The sequence below is a fragment of the Xylona heveae genome (assembly GCF_001619985.1).
Source record: "Xylona heveae TC161 unplaced genomic scaffold L228scaffold_13, whole genome shotgun sequence".
Lineage (NCBI taxonomy): Eukaryota > Fungi > Ascomycota > Xylonomycetes > Xylonales > Xylonaceae > Xylona > Xylona heveae.
Window position 1 is genome coordinate 357,767 of NW_017264205.1, and position 19,006 is coordinate 376,772.

Here is a 19,006-nt window from a genome sequence, read left to right on the forward strand (position 1 = left end):
TCGGCGACAAGATAGAGGCGGAGGGAAGGAGGGAAGGGGTAAGACGGCAGTTTAAGCCTTTCGTCGCAACATACCCAAAGGAAACGGGACAAAAAAAAGAAGACAATAAAAAGACAATAAACCAACAAAGGATATATTGAAGACTGGCATGCTAAATGAAACTGATGGCTGATGAGATGGAAGATATATCGAATGAAAAGATGATGAGAAAGGATAAGAGAGAATAAGCCATGGATATGGTAAGAGATAATAATGCACGGCGAAAGGGATAATAAGCCGTGATAAAAGATAATAAGACATGGTAAAAACGTATTACAAAAAAAGGGGGCAAAAAAAGAAGGGGAAAAAAAAAGGAAATTAACCCCCCCCCCCCCCCCCCGGCCGAAAAAGAAAAAGATACAATCATCCGACCATATCCTTCTGCAAAACGCGCAAAACCTCATCATTCACAAACTGATTCCTCGCCTGCTCATCATCCTGCCCGGCATTCGACGTTGTCGACTGCTGCTGGTCCTGCGGCACATCGACGTGGGCCAGGAGTTCGCGCATCTCCTCCTCTTCGGCGCGTTGCTGGCCGAGATAGTCTGCTTCGAGAATGAAACCGTCCGGTAGCGACGGCGGCGGGGACAAGAGGATATAAAAAGTCGGATACTCGAGGACGACTCGTTCGCGGAGACACTCGGCCAGCGAGGAGGATTGCGCGACGGGGATGAGGACCTTGGATGAGCTAGCGGTGTGGGGTCTGAGGAGGTACATGTGGATATTTGGTATTTCTTGGATGTGTTTCGTTTCGTTTGATTCTTGGGGCGATGATGTAGAATCTTGATTCTGTTCGGAATGAGGAGCGGGGGGATCGGAGGTTGGGGTGTCTGTAGCTTGTTGGTCCTGCGGGGATTGAGGGGGGTTGGTTGGTGGTGCTGATGTTGAGTTGGCGTTTTCAGACGGTACAGAAGGAGTTGGAGGAGGTTCTGTTGGATTGGAAGACTCGAGGTTTTGTGAATCTGTAACCTCGGGATCGTGAGGGGCAGGTGTCGGCTGTGTACTAGACTGGATAGGCTCTGCATTCTCTGGATTTTGAGTCTCTGCTGGATTCGACGTCTCGTCTTCACCGGTGCGCGTCAATTCCTGTCCTGCCGAAGCATTCTCGAGAATTGCGTCCTTTGGAGTAGGCCGAGCAGCCTCATCATCCGTCTCCCGCTTTCTCTTTTTCCCCGCCGAATCCTTCTCCAGTATGCGACTGTAGCCTTCACAGAGCGGCCATGTCTCCAAGCATCCGGACAGCTCCCGCCGGCCATCCGGATGAAACCATTCCACGGTCCATGATAAGCACTTGTACCTAGTATCCATTAGCATAGATTCCTCAACATCCTAAGCACTAATAGGTAGCCGAGACAAATGAGCTACCTGGAATACTCACTTTCTATTCCACGATGTGCGATTCTCCTTTTCCCTCGTCATTCCTTTCGGCGCTCGATCTACAATCACTCTCGCCCGCTCGAGCGCTTTTTGTACATTGACCTCGCCCTTCTTGGGACCACTGTTCCATTTTGACCGGCGCGCGCGCTCATTCTCTTCCCGACCGAGTTCGATCCCACGAATATCCGCATCGCGGTCTGCGCGGTCAAGCCCCCGCTCGATTCCCGAGATGAAATTGTAGTCGCGATCAAAAGCCGACGGTGTCGCGAGTTCACTTCGTTTGAGGTAGGCTGCCGGGTCGCGCACGCCAGAGCATTGCGACCAGACTTTGTGCCGTTTGGAACAATCGAGGGAGCAGGTGCGAACGCTACATCGTGGACAGCGGTATTTTGGAGGATTGATGTGACTGTATGACAGTTAATTAAATGTAAGCAAATCCCGCAATACTTTCGCAGTAAAGGCATCTCTGGTGCAACAGAGCAGCTGGCGGCTAGATTGAGATGCTTAGGATATAACGATTGGACTCACCATATCCGGCATAGATTTGATAGTAGAGAACCTTCACTCGCCATTTTTCAGCGGCAATGGCGAGAATAGAATATAATGAAGAGATCACGAACAATGGCACTTGTCAGTTTCGGTGAACTTTGCGGGTGAGAAACTGGGGTCTGGCAGATGCATTTTTCCAGAATGCGACTAGTGCTCGGTAGGAAGGCGGTGAGAAATGTCGGCTGGACACGATACGTCAGAGCCATCGCGTGGAGGAACCGCTATCCGGAAGAGGGAGGATCATAACATAGCATCAAGCAATTGTACAAGTCTGCTTTTTTAAGCATTGGTAAGTTTCTAACTTTTAGTTAATTTTGAAACAAGAAAGGAAGAAAAATCATCTTATATTCTTTACCTCTTGCATAGAAGAGGCATCTAAATGTAAGGAGTATGCAACACCGCGGCGAGCTACGTAGCGCAAGTGACAACAAGTTAGCCTCTTCATATTGTAGTTTTTTTTTGTTAAAAACACGTAATTTCCCTGAGACCTGTGGAAAGAAAGGTATATCTCAGACTCAGAGCAGAATTAGGTCAGATTTAAGGCAACATTTGTATCAAGAAAAAAGAGCCGTTGTGTTCATTTTCAAGCTCAAATCGCCTTCAGCATGCAGATAAAAAGTGCAAAACAAGCCAGCATGAGTAACTCCAGATGTCACCAGGCAGGCTGTCAGAGTGACTTCACAGCTCGATGAGAACCACTATTCAAAAATTTCCCAGGTTAGTCTGTGACGAGACTGTATCTCTGAAGAAATGCAAGCGGTGAAGTTCCGGACATGACGAGGAACCAACAATGTAGGATGGTATGATCATTTTCAGTGCCCATTTATGTACATCCACCTTGGCTGCTGCATTTTCTCAGATTGACTGGCGATCCGTGGTATTTTCTGCAACTTTTCGACTGTAAGCGTGTTTGGCTAGTATACCTGCGAGCTGCGGAAATCAACCAAGAAATATATATGGTAACAGGAGAGTATGGCTCAAGCAAATCCGACAATGGCGAAGAAAACAGTGTTTCCTACCTGAGAGTAACAGTGAAAGTAGAGCATAGGACAGGTGGAGGAAACCAAATAATGGGGCATGTAATTTGTGACATCAACTGCCTGCGTATGACAGGCCTGAGATAAAACAAATGATAAAGCAACATGCCATAAAAGTTCTTTATGGGTGCAACTGCTCGAAGTCTGTTTGAGCTCAAGAGTTATTGTAGACATGAGAGCACAATAAAACACAGAATAAACGTATGATGACCACAGCTTCGTCATAGATAATATGATAATAATATCGAAGTAGAGAGTTGTTGCACAATGACGCGAACAGGGGTGGTCATAAAACATGGAAATCAACACTGAGAGCTTTGAACTTGAGACGAATTACCAGAATGATTATTGGCATCTTTCTAAATCCATGCAAATGACCTAAATTCGCATAGGATCATTATTGATCACGTGCCGTGCACAACATTATGGATGCCAATCAGCATTTTGTCCCTGCTCTTCTTGTTCCTCTCTTTTAGCGGGATGGGACAGAGATGGACAGAGATGGGCCAAAGCCAAGGTCAAGAGTAAATGAACAATAATGAACCTTGTCCGTGGCGGCAAGGAGGAGGGATGATGAGGTGCTCAATCTATCGAATGAGGATGAAGCGGGAGACAAGAAATTGAAAAAGTTGGTGTGGAGGATGCATCTGAAACGTGCCATCGCTCGGCCGGGTCGGCAAGGGGCGAAGAAGACGGAGGTAAGGGGAGGCTCTCGGGACTCGGTACCAGAGTTCATGCATCAGATGGCACTAATCTCAGGTACCGCTACTTACTGCAAACCCGTCCTTTTCAGTCTCCACTTGATTCATCCTAGTCCTGTATCAGCTGACGACCTGTCTTCCCCTCTCATCTCTCTTCCCACTGTTGTCTTCTTCATAGCTGTCATGGTACAGTAGTAATAAAGACAGGATGCGAATATACAGACGACAGAAATGCGTGAGGATGGCGAGAAAGATATATACTGAGCATATTCTTTAGTGTCTTTTGGGAGACAGTCTTCATGTGGCAGGCTGGAGCTCAAAAGCACCTCGTGCGTGGGTTGCAGTAGTTTCTTTCTCCTCGACTCTTTTTGCTTCTCCCCCTGGTCGTCCTCTCTCGCTAGACTTCCCCCTTTACTCGATCAGTTCGCCATGTGCTTGACCGAGGACCTTTTTCACGCGCACAGACAGTCTACTACAATCGCTAGACACTGCAACGACTTGCAATTGCCGTGGTCTTTACTCGTCTCGTAAGTGATATTCGGGGGCGACCTGCATCGATCATGCGCCGCTGCGACATCGAGGCGATCCTTTCCCGCCGGAGGAACCTGCCAGGAACAAAGTCCCGCCCAGTCGATCAACTACGGAGTACGGACTGCAGCTAGAAATTCCCACCCCTTTTCTTTTCTCTTCTCTCTCTTTTCTTGCTCCTGGCCAAGATCAGCGACTGTATCAGTTTTGTACTGTATTGCACTGTACTACAATTCGCTTGTCCTTTTCTGGTGCCGAAATGTGTCCCCAAACGACAGCCAGCAGCATGACGGAGAAAAAAAAGGACTCCATTACTATTGGAACAGTCTTCCGCTTATTACCCCAGTCATCCATGCAAGCGTCCGCCCATAGACAAACGGCGTCTTTGCATCCAGCTGAAGCTTTCGCTTTGCGGGCCTTCTTTTGAAATCTTCTCATAAAGGTCTGAGCTTGATACTCGAGTGCAATCTTCAACGCCGGCGTTCGCCCTCCGTCGCTCTCTCAATCTACGCCAATCGATCTCCGCTAATTTTATTTTGCCCCCTGTTCCGTCGTCGGGCCATTTCTATCCATTCATTACAATATAATTATTCCAGTACAAAGCTATTGCGTACAGGACTCTTCTTCTCTCTCGCGCAAATAGACTTCCCTCAGCTGCCCTACCGTCTGCTGCCCTCCATTCTCGATCACCCAACCCGCATCTCTCTGGGCTGTCTCCGACTTGGCTACCCGGCCCGGATTTGTTCGTTCAAACGTGCAATCTCTGGGCTCCCCTGCTCTAGTGTCTTTTTGCTGATCTGCGCCCCGGCTCCAAGCTGTTCCTGCATTGGGCTCCTTTGGTACTCGAGTAAACTCTGCCAATCCCGTACCCCGGCACGTCTTCATTACAATATTGTCCCCCCCCCGATTGCTCAGTCATCCAATAGCCTTTCCTTTGCATATACTGAGAAAGAACGCTGCGAGCTCTAACCACCCTCCTTCTTGACTCCGTCCTTCCCTTTTCCTTCCCATCCTTCCCCTCCTCCACGGAGCCCTTTCACTCATTCCTTGCGCACCATTAATTTGCTGTGCCGTCAAAGTCACCTTCTCGTCGGCGTTGCAGACTGGACTGAGGGCACTCTAATAGCATCCTCACTTTTTGCTTGTCTGTCCTGCAATCGTCCAGTTCGACTTGATCGGAGCTTGGTGTCTGTAATTTCCTGGAGGCCTCTTTCATATCGCAGTGAATCTGCTGGAACAGAAAATAAAAAAAGGAAGACAAAAGGCCTTTTGCATCATCGGTTCGATGAGCTCTTCATAATCATTGCCATATAATTCTGTCAAAGGTCTCAGGCCTATCGACTGCGGTTTCGACAACCTTTGCTGCTGGCACAGCGAATTATTCTTCTACATTCAAAGTCTAAAAACTCACCACTGTCCTTTTCAATATGGCTCCGTCGCTGCATCATCACCCTTCGTTCATTCGCCCTCGAACGAGCGACCGCCCTTCGACTCGCGATCAGAACGAGAATGCAATGATGGTGCCCAGCCGGACTTCGTCTTTGCATTCGCGCATCACTCAGCCGATTCCCGCCACTTTGGCCGCCAAGCCTACCCAGCGGACCCCAAAGACCTTGACTCATGCTTACATGGTCTGTGGTGTTGGCCGCGAGCCTTCACAATGGGTCAAGGCTCCGCCACCTACTCAAGGAAAGATTCAGCATATGAAGGGCGCTGTCGGCCAGTTTTGGCTGCCAGAGATTCTGGGAAGCAGTCCCCGCTTGGAGCAAGACAATGAGATTGCTCGATCATTGCATTCCGCCATGAGGGTATGATTTCACATGCACCGAAACTGATTTTTATTTTTGTTCAAAAACCATTCGATGAAAGAGATCACTAAAATTTTTTGCTGTTTTAGGCTTGCTTTCCTCATGATGTTGAAATCTGCACAGGCCGGAGCCAGCCGCATTGCGTGCATCATGCTTTTGTCCTACAGCAGGACTCTTCTCATACGCTCTATGGAATTGCGCTGCGCGTATGGTCCAGAGCCGATGAGAAACGAGCAGAGACAATTCGAGATCTCCGCAAGCGGACGGAGCCCGACTTTTACGATAACCCAGACGAGACCTATTGGATCCCTTACTGCCTGAGCTTCTTGTCACGCTACCCTCTCTATAACTTGCTCGGCGACTACCTCAGAGGAATGTGGATCCATTGGAATAAGGCGACCAATCTCTTTCACGCCGAAGAAGTCTCCCGTATCCTCAGTTTCCCAGCACCGCGACTCAATGATTTGGTTCGCATCGATATGAAAGACTATGCCTTGTGCTACCAATTCCCATCGTCGCCCACGGGTTTCCAGAACTTCTCCATGTGGCCCCTTTTCACTTGTCTCTCACTTCCAAATATTGTGGGTGTGATTGAAGCCGCATTGTCCCCCACGCGACGCATCATCCTCGTGAGTCATTATCCAGCAATGCTCACCGTTGCTGCCGAGACCATTCGATTCTGCGTGCGAGTATACGAATGGAGCGGTCTCTATGTACCCGTTGTGCATGCAAGGCATGCCACGGAGCTGGTACAGGAGCCCGGTCCGTATATCCTTGGTATCACTGCCGAATGCCGAACATTGTTCTCTGCGCCGAGCGATGCTTTGGTAGTTGATCTTGACCGTAACTTTGTGTTGACAAATAGCCCACCCACGGCGCTCACCCCCGGCCAGCGAACCAAGATGATTGATCGTCTGACACAGGCGCTTAGAGGCGATGTTACTCCAGGCGTACCTCAGCACCTGCGGTCGGCTTATGGCGGAGGAAAGCTTGTCCCGGCGGGTCAAATCGTGGTCATGAGGGGCGAAGTGGAGAGTGTTCAAGACCCGTCCTGGTGGGACCAGGATTCCGTCATGGCTGTCATGGATCACGTGTGCGAAAAGATGGTAAGATATCACAGCGACCCTGTTCTTCTCTGGATGAGTTTTAGAATTATTTTAATAATTTCTTCTAGGGCCGAAACACTGGCATGAAAGCCTTGTTTGGTGGATCGGTGAAGAAACCCTTGACAACAAAGGTTTCCATGCGACACCTCAACGAAATCGTTCGTGAGCGCAACCAATACTCGCGCGATGCGGTCGAAGCTTGGCAGGATTTCATCAATCTGAAGGGACGCATGGACACGGAATTGTCCAAAGTTAGCAAGCGAAACAATTTCTTGGTTGAAGAACTTGAGAGCTGGAAGCAACAGTTCCTCAAATTTCAGACTTTCGCAGAGCAGCTTACCAAGGAGACCCAAGATCTCAAGGTCAAGATTGACGGCCACAAGCGTGAGAACCGTCGCATCACGCTGCTTGTTGAGCAGCAAAAGGATGAGATGTCTCGTCTCACTGTCCGTCTCTCTGGTACCGAGAAGCAACGTGATGATGCCCTTGAGGCGCTTGTTCTGCAGCAGGAGATTGCTGAGGAGCTTGAAAGGGAGCGAAAGCGCAACAGGAAAGAGCTAGTCGCTCTGCAGCAAACCAACACTGCGATTTTGCGTCAGCGTGAAGAAGCTCAGCGGGTTGTCCTACATTTGCGTAGTTTAATCGACGGCCAGACCTATCACATGGAGCACATTGTCCGTTCCCTGAACGATGACCAAGAGCTGAACGACTACGCCGATGATGGCTTTGAAGATGCACCAGAGGAGCTTGGATCTCCTCAGAAAGAATCGGATCATGTTACAAACAAGCGTGGGAAGCAGAGAGCTGACTCCAATCCTCCAACGCGGAGCAACAGCCATGCAAGCACTGCCAGCGGTCGAACGATCGACGGCGAAAATGTTTCTCTTGCAATGGAGGATCAGCTGCTGAATGGGCCCAAGTCCAAGCGCCTTTCGCAGATTAGCATGGCAGACGTTGCAGATCGTCATCTACGGGACAAGACGGATGCCATTGCGTACATTATTCGCAATATTTCTGCGCAATGTGCCGCTGCCGTTGAAGGCTTGCAAATGGCTCGCGATGCTGATATGGAGGAGATAGCCGCTATCAAGTCGAAGTCTCGACGCGTTAGCAATGATGCTACCGAGCTCTCCGTGCCGGGCAGCGAGATTGGCGAATCCGAAGAGCGCGACCAAGAGGGATCTAGCTTTTTGAACGTCGACGACCGCCACTCGAGCATTCCCCCAACGCCTGAACTTGTGCATCATCGCTCGAGTACAGCTTTGTCCATGGCCAGCACTAACGTGTCCACTATCCAAGATCGAAGCAGCCTCCAGTATAGGAATGAGGATGTTCCAACCAAGATTGTCGAGGACGACGAAGAGCATGAGCACGAGCAGGATCAGCACTCTGATGTCGGCGCCAGTAGTCACTCTACTCTCGGCATGCTGGCTAAGCCTTCGAAAGAGACTTTGATTCGTCGCCCAGCTGGTGCCCGCATTTCGGCACTTGGTTATGTTTGATGTACTCCCTTTCCCAGGCAATCACTGCCTAAACATACGGCCACTTGGCAGCCTCTTGTAATTTGATATTCTTCTTATACTCTGCTCTTGACTTGGTGATGGGTAGGGCTCTCCGATATAGCGACCTCACTTATGCGCCGGACGCGCTACTTTTTCTTCGATCAACTGGTGTTCGCCCCTGTCATCGCCCGGATTTCCCCTTTTCCAGGGTACTCGTTCATTTATTTTCTTGTCACTCAGGTCACTATATACTTCCTTTCTTATTTCCTTTGATGGCGGATTTTCTCCTATACTAGCTTTTCCAATTAGCCGTGAAGGGCGTTTTTTACTCTTCTGTTCGATTATACCACCTTTCGCACCGCGAGATTCATATTTTTCTATTTGTGAGGCAATATTGTTTGATAGCATTCTTTTATCATCTTCATTACAAATATCAATCCATCATCACAGTCATAGCTAAAAAGTCGACCGTAATTGCCTTGATGTGAATGCCCCTTGTTTATGTGCGTCGGTTTGACGCGGATCGCCACTACCTGTGGTGCATAATACGGGCTAAGCCGGCAGGGTTCCCTGTCAGCCGCTCTACAACCCAAACAAACACCGTATATCCCATGACAGCACCTACTTCTAGCAGACTATTCTTTTCACCAACTTGCTTTTGAATTATATCTGATTAACAGTCTTGGATTTCAAACACAATTACTTGACTGTACTTGAGACTCCAAATCAAGCTAGTCGCTGCACCTTTCCCCACGTTTGAACGCTGCCTGGTATCACCTCTCTACCCCAGCGCGACAGCTTGTTCGGGGTCAGTCTTATTCATCTTTTACGTGATTCGTTGCAAGTCTAATCGTAGATGGGCTTCAATTCAATAATCGTTTCTTATTCATAACATTTGCTGCTTTCTCTGTATATATAGTTGAGGGTGGCGACCCCGGCTTTCGCTCCGCATCTCCCGCCATGCTGTCAGAGCTTCCGCCAGAGGTCCTGATCGAGATTTTCGGATGCCTCGAGGGCTTTGAAGATTTGTTTAACTTTAGCCACTGTTCGAGATATCTATACAGCATATGGATGCTAAATGCAGAATCAATCTGCCACGCTATGCTGCCTCAGGCAATCATGTGCTTCCCGGAAGCCGAGCAGCTGATGGAAGCACTTGAGGAAACGGAGAGCAAACTGTATCCTCAAAGACCACAGAATAATGAATCACCTGGCGAAGAATCATCTACGCCTGGATCTGTGGAGCGTGATGGCAGCGACGACAACAGCCTTCGGGCGTACCCTCCTGTCGCTTACATGCAGCCCTTCTCCTATACTGACGACCCCGAAATTGCATACCAGCATCTTTCGAAGGCACGGCAGCGTCTTTATTACCCAAATACGAGGAGCAGGAATAGCGCCATCATCAAGCTTTTACATGGCAATATCAATCTCAGCCCACGTACACGAAGATATCTAGCCAATGCAGATATTGTTGAAGCAAGCTGGGATTGTTTCGTGGATTTCACTCTTCCCAATCTTCTTAACAATCCACAAAATAAAGCATTGCGGATGCATGTCTGTGGAAAGGAAATGACGCCTAGTGAACGATTACGCTTCACGCGTACTCACTATCGAGTCTGGACGTGCATTGTTCTCGGTGGGACTGAGGAACTCCGAGCCAAACGACGTGCCTTCTTGAGCGCCATTGGAGACCGTCGCGAAATCAATCAGATGCGTGAGGTCTGCCTGTGGCTGCGACATCATTGCGCGTTGAACTCAAAAAAGCTAGGACTTAGCGCTGCAGCGAAAGATGGGCGCTGGCAGGGAGCTATGAATACGATTGAAGACCGGTGCGATGCTATGGGTGGTATGCTTCCCGCTATCCATACTCGAGGTCCCTTTGGCTTCTGGACGCTTTTGGATCATTGGCAGAATGATCGAATGTTTGACCTTTGGCGGGGCTAAAGAGTTCTGATACCCCTACTTCTCGTTTGGGTGATCATAGCATTTACGAAGTCGATATGGTGTTTTCATTTTTTTTTTTGGTGTTATCAGATGAGGAAAGCCGATTTATGAATAAACGATTCTAGAACAGATTGGAAACATCCTACAATTGATACTGTGATGTGGTCAACAGCGATCAAGAACACCAACAGCACCCTTAAATGCAGAGCCAACTTAGTGAATGACATGTTGAATCCTTCAAGCTGAAAAAGAGATGGCAGATACAAGATATACAAACGACAATGACAGGATAGGGCTAGTCCAGCAAAAGATGTCTCTGGCCTTTAGAAGAAGCAAGAACGCAAGGAGGAAAGGTTCCCAGGTAACTGATATCAGCTTCTGGTGAGCTATGAGAATTATCGGCTTCCCCGGAACCGATCAGCGACTGAGACCTTTTGCCCGGCAAGCCCGTTGAGCACAGTTCGCTCAAGCATCAGAGAGCTTCCATTACCATGTAACATATCTCTGGAGAAAAGGGTATGGGTTTCAGTTCGGCGCTGTCATCGTGGTTGTTAAGTCCTTTTAATGGTTGTACGAAGTGAAACATTCCAGTTCAGAAGAGAGTCTCGCTTCAGTTGGACCGAGGACGCTGAAAAGAGTCAGAAGTAAGTGTCTTTTGACCATGCAGAGACGGAGGTAATAATCAAGCTTTGATTGGAGTAGACTACGTTGTTCAGCTTCATTTAGGGAAGTGCCATGCATACAATTATGCTTTTGTGTCTCCAAAGGATAAGGCCACCATTCTTCCTGGACCTCTCGAAGCCACGGTGACATCCTGACATGTTCGTAAAAGCCGGGAAACAGTTCGAAGGATGCTTGCATAGCCCACCTTTTTAGGTCTGCGGCATCTTAAATTTACGGCACCGTCATTAATTACATGCAGGAATATGACAATAGCTACTTAAAAAGCTTGAAGACAAGATTTTGTGCGTGCGAGGTGCCGTTTGCTATTTGGGCTCCGGCGCAGGCCGCCCAATCCTCGTTCAGAGTGGCGCGGAAGAGGTATGGGGGTTGGTGCTGGTGCTGGTAGTGGTGTGCATTGTCGGTGGTGGCGCCCCTGAGACACGAGCCATAATCCGGCCACACCCTCTTCATTTTCTGCCAGAGGGCTGGGGTGTGCGCGGATCTACTACGTATGCTCCATTGGTTTTTGGTCGCTCTTTCCCTCTTGGTCGCTGCTCGCTTTCCGACCGGTCCATGGTTCGTTCAAAGCAAAAGGCATTTCGATCCAAGGGTCCAAGAGTACTCAATCCGGGCCGTGTGTTAGTCCCAGATTGCTGAACCTCAGCTGTGCTTTTGTGTATTATTTTCTTTTGTTTTTGCCTTGGTGAACGATGCACATGTTTTCTTTTTGTCGCTGTGCCATACTATGCCGTTGATTGACATGTGCCCCTATCCACACTATCACATACACTCTCTCCATAGAGACCCCCGGCCAACTGATACGCCCCCCCGTGGTAGGTAAAAGGCTATCGTGAACACCCCCCTGCAAAACTGACCAAAGCCCTCCTCAATTTCAAATTCATCGATTAGCGTTTCAAATTTCACGCCATCGTCCAAGATCCAGATTTGATTTACTGTTCGTTCACTGTCTTATTTGAATTTCTTCTATCATTGTTTTCTCGGATGATTTCTTTTGCGTGTCGCGTAGGCAACGGAGATGTCATCGATCTCTCTTGACTGATATTGACATTAGTGTTCAGGTACGGGTTGTTGATCTTTCCTTCTCAGCTCGGTTGCCAAGCGTGTGCCCCTGGGACCCATCTTGCCGGGGCCCGCCTGTTTGGCACCCTCAGACAGTGTGTGCACCACATTATTCTGCCACATTCTGCATCGCATGCTGCTGCCGCCCTGGGTATGCGATTGCGCACCTCTTGAATATTTTTTTTTCCTGCGCTTCGTCGCACACCCGATATCCTATCTGACTGACGTTTGATGATCCCTCTCGAAATTTCCAGTTCCACTCTAACCCACCCGTGTCTACGACACCATTTACATTGTTGACACTCTACAATCGGTCCATATATCCAAGGTCCAACTCACTCCTTAACTGGCGATTCCAATTTTCATCCTTGATCCTCCATCCTGCGGACCGTTGCCGGCTGCGGAGAGGGCATCATGGCGACTCCACCGGCCTCGCCTTCTACCGCGGTGGGTTCGCCGCGACCCTTTAGCTCCGTCATACGTCCTACGCGGAGTTCAAGTCGAATGAGTATGAGTAGCAAGCAAGGCGGCGGGAGCAGGGCCTCAGATGAAGAGAGCAGGACATCAGTGAAAGTTGGTATGTCAGAACCGGTCACTTCATTATCGACAGAGACCTCTTTTGCCTGTTGCCAGGTGTCTTGCGCGCGCCTTAAGCTGACCGAATAATTAGTGGTCCGTGTTCGGCCGGCGCTGAAGCAGACTGATCCCGGCTTCGAGCTGATCCCCCAGCGTTTCCAACGTTCGATGGTCCACGTAACTTCTCCAACGACCTTGGCTGTCGACTCTCCGCAAGGACGGAAAGTTTTCATATTTGATCGGATATTCGGCCCCGAAATCGAACAAGAAGGCATTTGGACCTATCTGAATGAGAGCGTCAATGCGTTTGTGCAAGGATATAATGTTTCGTTGCTTGCGTACGGCCAGTCCGGCGCAGGGAAGTCATATACGATGGGTACTGCTGGGCCGGTAGGGTCGGGAGACACTGCTCATATGGGTAAGTGGGCGCTTGATCAGCCTAGGATTAATGACGCACACCCCCCGGAATGAGGACAAGAAATGAGTTAAACTTTTGAGCAGGTGTTGTTCCTCGGGCAGCTACGGCTATTTTTGAAAAGCTAGGCGGTGGATCCTCGAATCGGACGTCAACGACTGGGCTGCGAACACCAAAGCGTTATTCAACCAATTCCATTCAGCCATTCAATGGTGCTGCAAAGCTGCCCGAGAAGAACTGGATCATGAAAGCAACTTATGTCGAGGTAAAGTGCTCGCACAGATACGAGAGAGTGCACCATTTTAATCATGTTATTAGATCTACAACGAGCAACTGCGAGACCTGTTACTTCCAGAGTCTCTCCCGCCGTCAGAACGCAATCAGATTACCATTCGTGAAGATGCCAAAGGCCGAATATTACCGACCGGTCTCCATCAGGTAACGATCAATTCCGTCGAAGACCTTCTTAATGCGCTCAGCTTTGGATCCTCCATTCGTCAAACGGACGCAACTGCCATCAATGCAAAGTCATCTCGGTCCCATGCAGTGTTCAGTCTCAATTTGATACAGAAGAAAAATAAGGGTCAGGGGACTCCAGCACAGGAGAAGCGCTTCTCAGTACCCTTAGAAGCCATGACCGGTAATGAAGGCTGGGTCACTGTTGACAGCAAGCTTCATTTTGTTGATCTTGCCGGTAGTGAGCGGCTTAAGGTAGGGCTAAGTTCTACAGTCACGTCCCATAATCAAATGTAAAGCTAATTTCTGAGTAGAATACTGGCGCGCAAGGCGATCGTGCCAAAGAGGGTATTTCTATTAATGCTGGACTTGCCAGCCTAGGCAAAGTCATTTCTCAGCTGTCTTCGCGGCAGGGCGGAGCTCATGTATCTTATCGAGACTCAAAGCTCACACGTTTGCTGCAAGACTCGCTTGGCGGGAATGCTATAACTTATATGATTGCCTGCGTCACCCCAGCAGAGTTCCATCTCAGCGAAACACTCAATACTGTTCAGGTGCGTATACCAAAACCGACAACCGTTGCGCGAAAATGAAGCACTGACGTGACCAGTATGCCCAACGTGCTCGGGCAATCCAAAGCAAGCCGCAAATACAACAGGTTTCGGATGAAGCAGACAAGCAAGCACTTATTGACCGACTGCGGGCAGAGGTTCAGTTTTTGCGAGACCAAATCCGTAATTCCGAGCGTGGTGATAGGCGAAGCCATGTTTCTCAGTATCAAGGCGATAGGCAAAATGAGAGGCAAATGGAACTGCAAAACCAGCTGCTCGACGTTCAGGAGAATTATAATGCTCTGAGCCAGCGACACGCAAAACTCATCTCGGAGATGACAAAGGCGCGAGACAATGGGACTATTGACATCACACCTGAGACTAGTATCGGCGAGAGCGCGGTGGACAGACTGAACAGGTCCAACTCATTTGCGGAAGCAGTGGAACAAGTCGTCTTGGAATATGAAAAGACAATCCAAAGCCTCGAGAATTCCCTGTCGAGCACGCGTTCGTCTCTGGCCAATACCGAGAGTAACCTGCTCGAAAAAGAGACGAGATGTGCCTATGTGGAGACGATCAACCAACAACTCCAGCTTCGTTTGCAAAAGCTGATGGATCGGGAGACAAGCACCGAAAGTTACTTGCGTGATCTTGAGACCAAGCTGGATGGCCAGACTTCAGGGGAAGAGAAGAACGCCGCAATCATATCCGAGCTGCGCAAAGAGATTGCACGTATCCGCGAAAATGAGGCCAACTGTGAAGATTATATCTCCACTTTGGAAGAACGCCTTGCCGAAGCTGATCAGGACGCTGAGCTTATGCATCGCGAGATTAGCCGCCTCGAGCATGTCATTGAACGTCAACGTAGTCTTGGAAAGCTGGACAATCTCCTTTACGAACTCGATCACATGCAACAGAGTGATAAGGATTCTATTGCTGAGCATCTATCAAATGGAAACGTCATTGAAGCTGCCGAAACCGCTCAGAAACGAAAGTCGTCTTCAACGAGTCAGAGCGAGCCCAATGGCGTGCCAGAACACCAGGCCGATCTTCGAGACATTGAACAGGGCCAAAATTCTCCAAGCGTGATTAATGACGAACAGGTTAGAACTGCCGAGGGAATAAAAGAAGAAATCGGCGAGGAATCGAAGGCGGATAGTCCGACCAGCTTAAGGGAAAGCCCCGGAGAGATCACCCCGATAGAGGAAGAGCCCAAACAGATACAGGAGCCTTTGTTGGACACGCCCAATGACATCGACCAAGTTAAGGTTGCTGCTCGGGCTGTGGAATCGACTCAGACACAGACGGAGCCTATAGCTGCGCAAGAAGAACAAGAAGCTCCGCAAGAAGCTCAAACGGCTGCCCAAGCTGAGGCTGTCGCTGAGAAACTTGCAAGTGTTACTCAGGAACTTTTTGATCTTCGTGTTGAGCACGACTCTACCGTAACAGACTACGATGTCCTTTCGGCCAAGTATGAGGAAGCTTTGCGCTCTCTGACCGAGCTGCGCGAGGAGGCCAATGCCACACGCAAAACGAATGCCGAAAGCCAGACACCTTCCGCCCCTTCGACCAGATCGGCGTCTTTTTTAGGGCAGAGGCTCGACGAACCCAACAGTGGAGAACAATCGCGGTCCTCGCGCTCACCCTCCTCGGAATTGTCCTCGCCTGGGGACTTGCCATCTATCGTCGAGCCTTCTGAATTCCAGACTTCCCCCAAAGAGTCAGATAACGACGAGATTGCAGAAGTGCTCGAAAAGGAAAGAGCACTGGCTCTGAACATGGAGCATCTCAAGCAGATGCAATCTCAGAAAGACGAGAATATGGCGGCTTTAACCCAACAGTACGCTCATCTCCAGGAGCAGCATCAAGATACGCTTGATGTTGTTGAGATCCTGAAAGCTGAGGTACAACGGGCCAAGCTTGCGAATGAATCCTTTCCGAACCCATCGATTGTGCGCCGAAAATCGGGGCAGAATCTAGGCACAGTCGATCGCGCCCACCGATCCTTTGCTTCGTTGCGGAATTTGGCTGCTGAGCAGTTTGAACGTCAACCGGATGTCATGCAGCACTTTGAGCTTAATCTCAATGCAGCAATGCACGAGCTCTATTCGCGTTCGGAGAGAGTTCAGTCACTTGAATCAGAGCTCGCAGACATGAAGCGGGAGATGGAAACGAAGACGACTATTATTGCAGGACTTACTCGAGAGAGGTCTAGTTTGAAATCATCTTCGCCAATCGACATTTCCATGGCTGCTTCTTTACGTGACCAGCTTTTGCAGAGCGAGAACGAGATTCGAGTTCTTCGGGAAGGTCACGCCGCCCGCGAGGAGGAACTATTGACCCAGATCAATTCTTTGAATTCTCTTATCGCGGAACGAGCGAATACAGACACTCCAGTGCTTGGCAATGTGCCTCAGCTGGAGGAAAGTGCTCCAATGCCAGGGCTCTATCCCGAAACGCCCTTGGGGAATCTCTCGGAGAGCAAGGAGCTTGGAGAAACGCCAAGTGTAATTAGCAGCAATGAAGGCCAAAAGATTGCAAGTCTAGAGGAGGAACTTCATCAGTGGGAAGTCAAACACAGATCTGCAGTGGACTCGATGCAGGCTTCTGAGAAGCAGTTGCTGGCGACCATTGCCGAACTGGAGATGGCAATCAAGACCTCAGAGCAGCCTGCCGAAACAACCACAATGGAGAGTCTAGAAAAGGAGAGCCCTGGCGAGGTTCCTCGGCACATTTTGGAAGAAGCAAATCTTGTGGAGTCTCTGCGCACTGAGATTGACGGACACAAGAAAGCTATAGACGAGCGCAATGAGCGAATCTCTCTTCTTCAAGACTCTCAAGCAGAATGGCAGAAGAGGTACGAAGAGAAAGTGGCTTTGAGCGATACCACTGAGGCAGATGCTAGTTTGCTTCGTGATCTGGTGTCAAACCTTGAGAGGCAGATTGAAGAACAGAAATCAGCCGTTGCCTTTCATCAGCAAGGCCTGAAATCGTTGCAGGAAACCCACGCATCCGAGATTGAAAATGTTCGATCATCGATGCTCATAGAAGCTCAAGCTTCTACCGAAGTGAAACTCGCTGAGCAGACCGACAACTACCGTGAGAGGCTGGATGCGCTCGAACTGGATCTAGCTGCATCAAGGGGCGAGATGGCATCCTTGCTAGAGAACATGTCGGCCATTTTCAAAGAGGATTGCAGCGTTGACAAGATGCAGGAGCGAGTGCGAGTTCTCGCTAATGACAGAGACAATCTTCTAGCACAGCACGAAAAGGCATCTCTCGATCTGCAAGAAGCTACCAACCATGGAACGAAACTCCAAGAGAAAATTGAGGGGTATGAGAAGACTGTCGGCGAGCTCAGCGCGCTGAATGACGAGCTTGTCAATGAAATTGCGCGGGTTAGCGAAAAGGAGAGGAAGAGCTCTCGTCTAGTAGAAGAACTCGAGGAGCAACTTGCTTCAAATTTCGACCAGCATCAGATCGCCAGCAACAGGCTCTCGCTTTTGCAGAATGAGCGGAACGTACAACTCGAGGAGGCAATCATTGCTCGCGCTGAGGCAGAAAGGGAGCTTGATGCACATAAAAAGAAGATTGTCCAGCTTGAAGTGAGTCTCATTATAACCCCCATATCCACCGTTAAAGTCTCGTTGCTAATGAATCAGCACTTCCAGGCCCAACTTCGAGACCAAAGTAACGCCGAGTCGCGCAATTCCGGTACTGTGCCTGGCCACGAGCGGACCGACTCTGCCAATTCTCAGCTCCGCAAGAGCACATCCGTCGCATCTCTACCCTCACCTCCACCTGCTATTCCACTGCCGCCTCTTCCAACGGCTAATGCACCTGCCGGCGCGCCTCCTGCTTCGGCACCGTCTTCTCGCCCGGCAAGTAAGGACCTGCTTGCGTCCCAGCTTGCAGAGGACCAAGAAACGCGTATTCGTACCATTGAGAAGCACCTCTTTGCAGAGAAGCAGCTTACGGCCACGCTCGAGGAAGCGCTCATGGACCTCGAGTCCCAGTGCAACAAGGTCAAGGCCGATGTGGAAACATGGAAGAAGAAGGCATGGTCGTATGAGGACGAGATCAAAACTATGCAGAAAGAACGTAATACGTCGCGTCTCTCTGTCCAGGCCGTCGAAGAAGAACGCCAAGCAAGGATGCAAGCAGAGGCCGCACGTGCTCATTTGGAAGAACGGATGAATGCGATTAACAAAAAGAAGAAGAAGGGCAGCTTGAATTGCTTCTAGTGGAACGCAATTCAGCGGCAGACAATTTATCATACGATTGTCATGTGTCTCTTTTTCTTCTTTTTGTTTTCTTCTTCTCCGTTTCAATTCCCTCTTTCGCTTCTTTGTTTTATATTCCTCCCTAAACGCTTTTATGTCTTTCTTCACTTCTCCCTTTTAGTATTCGGCTTCAACAGTTATTGCTTTGAACTTGCTTTTCGCCATGCTCATTTATAGCCACAAGGCACTAGTAGCTAGGCGTTGTGTGTTTGCGGTTTCTGATTACGCAAGAAGGCCTTGAATACTTTGATCATTTTCGTTGCTTTTTCACTTTGTTCTTTTTTTCCTTTCTTCTTCCTTTTTCTCTTTTTTTTTTTCTTCTTTCTCTCTAGCCCTCTTTTCCTCTTTTTCCTCCATCCGTTATTCAGCACTTTGCAGTTCCTCTAAT

General features: G+C 49.2%; 4 protein-coding genes across 4 annotated transcripts; 3 read left to right on the top strand and 1 right to left on the bottom strand.

Annotated features, from left to right (window-relative positions):
• Nucleotides 1-361: 361 nt before the first annotated feature.
• L228DRAFT_285854 (hypothetical protein) lies at nt 362-2,040 on the bottom strand. The gene is made up of 3 exons (XM_018336385.1): nt 1,945-2,040; nt 1,418-1,822; nt 362-1,336 (listed from the first exon to the last, which is right to left on the bottom strand). The coding sequence occupies exons 1-3, from the start codon at nt 1,986-1,988 to the stop codon at nt 403-405; spliced, it is 1,383 nt and encodes a 460-aa protein (XP_018184991.1). The 5' UTR covers nt 1,989-2,040; the 3' UTR covers nt 362-402.
• Nucleotides 2,041-5,658: 3,618 nt separating this feature from the next.
• Nucleotides 5,659-8,647, top strand: L228DRAFT_271243 (hypothetical protein; the record flags this gene model as incomplete). Its single annotated transcript, XM_018335510.1, has 3 exons — nt 5,659-6,039; nt 6,129-7,145; nt 7,214-8,647. 3 exons carry the CDS (start codon nt 5,659-5,661, stop codon nt 8,645-8,647), a joined length of 2,832 nt encoding a protein of 943 aa, XP_018184992.1.
• A 598-nt stretch (nt 8,648-9,245) lies between these two features.
• On the top strand, nt 9,246-10,945 carry L228DRAFT_251037 (hypothetical protein). The gene has a single exon (XM_018333464.1). The coding sequence runs from the start codon at nt 9,608-9,610 to the stop codon at nt 10,592-10,594; it is 987 nt and encodes a 328-aa protein (XP_018184993.1). The 5' UTR covers nt 9,246-9,607; the 3' UTR covers nt 10,595-10,945.
• A 1,806-nt stretch (nt 10,946-12,751) lies between these two features.
• L228DRAFT_214915 (kinesin-domain-containing protein) lies at nt 12,752-18,579 on the top strand (the record flags this gene model as incomplete). Its single annotated transcript, XM_018330056.1, has 8 exons — nt 12,752-12,914; nt 13,008-13,331; nt 13,412-13,593; nt 13,647-14,039; nt 14,099-14,338; nt 14,395-15,343; nt 15,464-17,940; nt 18,037-18,579. The coding sequence occupies 8 exons, from the start codon at nt 12,752-12,754 to the stop codon at nt 18,577-18,579; spliced, it is 5,271 nt and encodes a 1,756-aa protein (XP_018184994.1).
• Nucleotides 18,580-19,006: the final 427 nt, after the last annotated feature.

Excerpts from the sequence above, each read along its gene's own strand:
- L228DRAFT_285854 (XM_018336385.1), bottom strand. The coding sequence starts at position 1,988 with ATGGCGAGTGAAGGTTCTCTACTATCAAATCTATGCCGGATATG. Across the intron at positions 1,823-1,944 it reads TCAAATCTATGCCGGATATG|TCACATCAATCCTCCAAAAT; the intron begins GTGAGTCCAATC and ends ACTGTCATACAG. Across the intron at positions 1,337-1,417 it reads CGCACATCGTGGAATAGAAA|GTACAAGTGCTTATCATGGA; the intron begins GTGAGTATTCCA and ends AATGGATACTAG.
- L228DRAFT_251037 (XM_018333464.1), top strand. The coding sequence starts at position 9,608 with ATGCTGTCAGAGCTTCCGCCAGAGGTCCTGATCGAGATTTTCGGATGC.